Raw genomic sequence first — 4,541 nt, forward strand, 5'->3', positions numbered from 1 at the left:
CTGGAATGACCACTGCTGGAGTCATTCAGCCTTCCGAAGAGATGATAAACGCGTGCTGATAATCCTTCACCGCAACCCTTTGTCCGCTAAAAGAGAGGAGGTGCTGCCTGAACTTCAGGCACAAACACTTGACGGCAAGGATGTGGGACAGCCCAAAAGAAGTGGATGACAGCTCTGTAAACGCAGTACTAGAATCGCGCGTGCAGCTGGTTGTCTGATGTCCGTCCCCAGCTTCCACAAGATAAGGTACCATAGAAGGTCTGAAGATTTTATTTCAGTTTGGGCCGTTCCCCCCAAAAATAATACATTCTACTTCAGCCCGCTGTATTGCTTCCGTCATCCTCTGTTTCTGGATTGAACAAAGGTGCCAAGATACCCGCAGGGGAAAACGGGACCGGTCTCTCCGCATGACCAGAGAGCTCAAGGGCTGTTAAAACATACGCAAAGAGCTCAACTCTTCACTTCCACCTTGAGCTTCAAGTGGACATCACACAGGAAAACGTTCATCAGGTCCTGGCCAGCCTCCTGAGCAATCCTGCTGATAACCTTACCTCCTTTTCCAATCAACATCATCTGTATTAAAACCCAGAGAGAAGATCATCATACTCCTCCTTACACCGCTTAACTGCGGGGAGGAATCACCCAAGAAAACAGCAGTGCAGCCACAGAAGCAATTAAAGGGGATACAGCAGTTAGAGAAATCCCAAGACCAAACCACGGGCAACCTCAGAAAGGTGTAAGCTGTTACTGAACAGCCTGGGACTGTGTCGGGCACCTGGCTCTTCCCAACAGAGACCCCACAGCTGAGGGAGGGGGGATGACAGGGAGGATGCCCCCGGCTGGACCTCGGGAACCTCCTTTCACGCTCCCCAGCGCCCCATCTCTCTTCTGTTACTCACCATGTGAGATTTCCTTGGGACCAAGAGGTTCTGCATGATGAGGAGCTCCCCGCTTGGTCCTTCCTCCCACATCTCAGTCACCTGCAACAGCAAGCACGAACTCAGCAATTCTGCAGAGCACCTCCGGAACAGCAGACTCCACTCCCTCAGAGGTGACAGCTCAGCTCCCTGACACGAGCACGCAAGCGTGGTCCCCCTTCGAACACACAAAGGGTCTCGCAGCACCCGCCGCGCAAGCCCCAGGTCACCCCACGAGGCCTATAAAGAGTCTGGCAGATTTCACAAATTCAAACGAAGGGATTCTCATCACATAGTCTGGTATTTCCAATGAAATAGCTCGAAGGCAAGCCCGCTTGCGCATGCTTCCCACCTGAATCACGCCGTAGGGCACTTCCAGTGGCAGGTACTCCAATATCTTCTCCCTGATGATGTTATCACAGATCTCTTGAGGTGACTGGCTGGTCAAGACCCCGCTGTGAAACTCCCAAGGGCCTGGCTTGGCTTGCATCAGGAGGTACCGCTGTCAGCACGAAACACACATCACACCCATCAGCTGTCACGTACCACTCTCGCCGTGCCACCAACCCCTGCGCTCACCTTACAGCGAGTCGCTATGAGGACGCCGCTGCTAGTCAGGCATCAGGGCAGTAGTTTAGTATCTTTGGCGGGGAAAGGAGAAAGGGAAGCTTCTGAAACTCAAACCCTGCCAAAGGGTCACACCTCCCTAAATCTGTTTGTACGAGTTGTAAAAGCCCACAGCATCCCTCGTAGCTGAAAGACAATGCGTCGGGTGGCTTCATCATTATGAACAGGCTGCTGTTTGGAAAGCCCCAAGTAAGAGTTCTGTACAGAAAACTCTGGAGATACAGTATGGACGTACTCCACGTCAACAGATGACACTTCCCCCCCTCACACCCCAGGCCAAGAACAGCAGCTCTGCCACTTCCTCACAGGAGATGAAGCTCAGTATGACGTACCAGGGTCCCACAAGGGTAAGAGCACACCAGTCTCAAAGCGTAACAGAAGTTCAGGCTGCAGTTACCTTGAGCGTATCCACCTCCTCCCCACGGAGAGCCGCCAGCATGAAGATCTCCTGGAAGCACGGCCAGCCTTTCATATTTTTTAGATCTCTGGGTCCATCGTGCTTTGGCCCTTGTGCTTCTTCTGTGACGAGGCTGGACTCGGAAGCCCTCATATCACCGCTGTTGTCCAAGCTAGAGCCTTCTTGGGCTTGATCTGTTTCCTGCAGACAGCGAGGCTCACGGGCCCTATTCTCGGGTGGAAAAGCCTGGGCGATTTGAAGAGGAGACTTTGCTGAAGAACTGGAATTATGTTTAAATGCAGATCTCGCTTCCAGTTTCTTTCCATTTACAATTCCCTCTGTTAGCTCAGTTACTAGTTCCAGCAGGATGAACTTCTTCTTTAGCAGATCCACCTAACACGAGAGAGAGGTGTCAGGAATTTGTCCTAAATGAGGTTGGCAGCCGGGCCCTGGATCCTTTGGATCCAGAAGAAACCACCCAGGGGAGGCAGCTGCTGCAGGACAAGGCTTCTTGTCCCGACAGTCTTTCCGACCAGAGGCCAAACCAGCGTGTGTCAGCAGTTCCAGTACAGTTTGTCCAAACACCGTCAACTTGACAGCAACACCTACTCTAGTCAGCTCTGCTGACGTTCTCGCTGGCCAACCCCGCTGTGGTGCCAGCTCCCCTTCCCAGGCTGATTTAAACCCCACTCTGCAGCTTATAACTTCAGGCACGCGTGCGCGTGCAACATGTATACGTACATCCACACTTAAATATTCTGGAGTAAAGGGGGAAACCGGTGTCCTTTAACACACCCGGACTCAGTGACCTGAAAACACATGGCTGCCGATGGCGGGTACGGTCTGAGGACACCAGCGTAACACTGCAGAAGGCAGAAGGAACAAGCTCCTCATTTACCTTGTTCAGAACCAGGACACTGGGGACCTGGGGAAACCGAGAAAGACACTTCAGCACCTCCTTGCTCAGACAGTTTCGCGTCCAGTGATCCGACACGTCCACCAAAACCAGAACTGCCAGGAAAGAGCGAGGGAAAGATGATGAACCTGCGTCTTCCAAAACGTTCATTTTCAGCTTCTCTACAGTCTATGGTCACCTCCCTCCTGCTGCTACTCCTCTCTCTTCTACAGAACAGCACGCGGACGGAACCAAAAAGGAGCGTTTTAATTGATAAAACAGTAAAATGCAGTTTACACCTGTCATCCTAATGACATCACACATGCTAAAACTCAACATCCAAGTCCAATTATTAACCCAAGCTGCCTCTCCTTGGCACCAGGCAATTCCTAAACCCTCCCCAGCTCAACATATCAAGTCTTTTCACTGCCCTTCCCTCCTAGCTCACGCTCCCAGGGCTGCCTTTGCTGCCCAGTAAACATCCAGATACCACAGCTATAGGGCTGTAAACTTCTGTGGCAGATAAAGGGTTTGGCTTGATCCAAGAGGAGTTGAGTACCCACCTAAATCCGCGTGTTTCATGCTGTCCCACGGGTCTGTCAGCATGGCTTCATCCAACTTATGTCTGAAAGACAAATGCAAATGAGTAAGCCAGACACACTCGATCGCAATCGTCTTCCTTCCCCTCAAAGGGGGGGGAAAACGGGTGTTTTCCATCATCCCAGCTGACACAAAGCTGCCTTACAAGGCTGCGACATCCCTCGTTACACGCACATATGCGGAATCAAACGTAACAGAGCTGAAGGGATGCCACAGGCTCTGTCTGCTACTGAAATCGCAACAATAAAAACCCAGAGGCCAAAATAAGGCTAAAAATATACGTTCACGTCGCTCCTATTTTACAAACTTTGCACAGGGGAAATCACTCTCTGGTTTTATCAAACCTCCCCCGCTCTCAGCGGTGATACCTTTTGGCTTTAAAGGGACTAGTGAGGCCAGGTGTGTCCAGAATGATCTAGAAAGAGGAAAGACAGATCTCGTGAGTTCGCCTGCAGTCAGCGGCAAAGCTCCAACTTACATTTGCGCAATTAGAAGCGACCCCATGGGATACAAATGAGAAAACCCCGCACTTTCTGGCTAACGCTCCCCGCTGCCCCAGGCGGGAGCAGGTCTGGAAGCTGACCAGTTGTGTGTCCTCGTAGGTGACGACGCCCCGGGCTTTGCATCGGGTTGTGTGCACTTTCTGAGAGACAGGGAAAACCTGTAAGAAATTAACCACGTTACGCAGCCAGAATACGTCAAGAAAGCGATTTAGCAGCCTCAACTTGTTGCTCCACCCCAGCTTTACCTTTCTGCCCAAGAGCTGATTAGAGAGCGTGGACTTCCCAGCGTTGGGCGCTCCGATGACGGCAATTCTCAAAACCTTGGGGTTCCGGGGCTGGTCAGGCTGATGCCGTAACAGGCGGTCCTGTTCCTCTGCCAGGGGAAAGAAGGAGCTTGAACGTTGCTAAAACCCCACAGCGGGTCAGGACGGTCCGTCCCGGCGCCGGGACCCCGGGGCGGCAGCTGGTACCGTTCACCTTTGCTGGTGGCCACGGGCGGCGGGTGCTGGCCCAGGGCGCCGGCCGGCTTCTCGGCGGGGATGCCCAGGATGCTGCCCAGCGCCGAGCGGCTCCCCCCCCCCCCGGGCCCGCGGGGGGGCGGC

The 4,541-nt window shown here is 53.0% G+C and overlaps 1 protein-coding gene across 1 annotated transcript; it reads right to left on the reverse strand.

The window, feature by feature from the left end:
- Window positions 1-254: 254 nt before the first annotated feature.
- Window positions 255-4,540, reverse strand: ERAL1 (Era like 12S mitochondrial rRNA chaperone 1; the record flags this gene model as incomplete). Its single annotated transcript, XM_009278311.2, has 10 exons — window positions 255-573; window positions 900-980; window positions 1,270-1,419; window positions 1,942-2,334; window positions 2,840-2,952; window positions 3,400-3,461; window positions 3,805-3,851; window positions 4,020-4,097; window positions 4,185-4,312; window positions 4,417-4,540. Coding segments are annotated over 10 exons (1,299 nt in total), but the record flags the coding sequence as incomplete, so codon positions are not given.
- Between the last annotated feature and the right edge of the window lies 1 nt (window position 4,541).

This window comes from Aptenodytes forsteri, unplaced genomic scaffold (genome assembly GCF_000699145.1).
Source record: "Aptenodytes forsteri isolate BGI_AS27 unplaced genomic scaffold, ASM69914v1 Scaffold66, whole genome shotgun sequence".
Taxonomy (NCBI): domain Eukaryota; kingdom Metazoa; phylum Chordata; class Aves; order Sphenisciformes; family Spheniscidae; genus Aptenodytes; species Aptenodytes forsteri.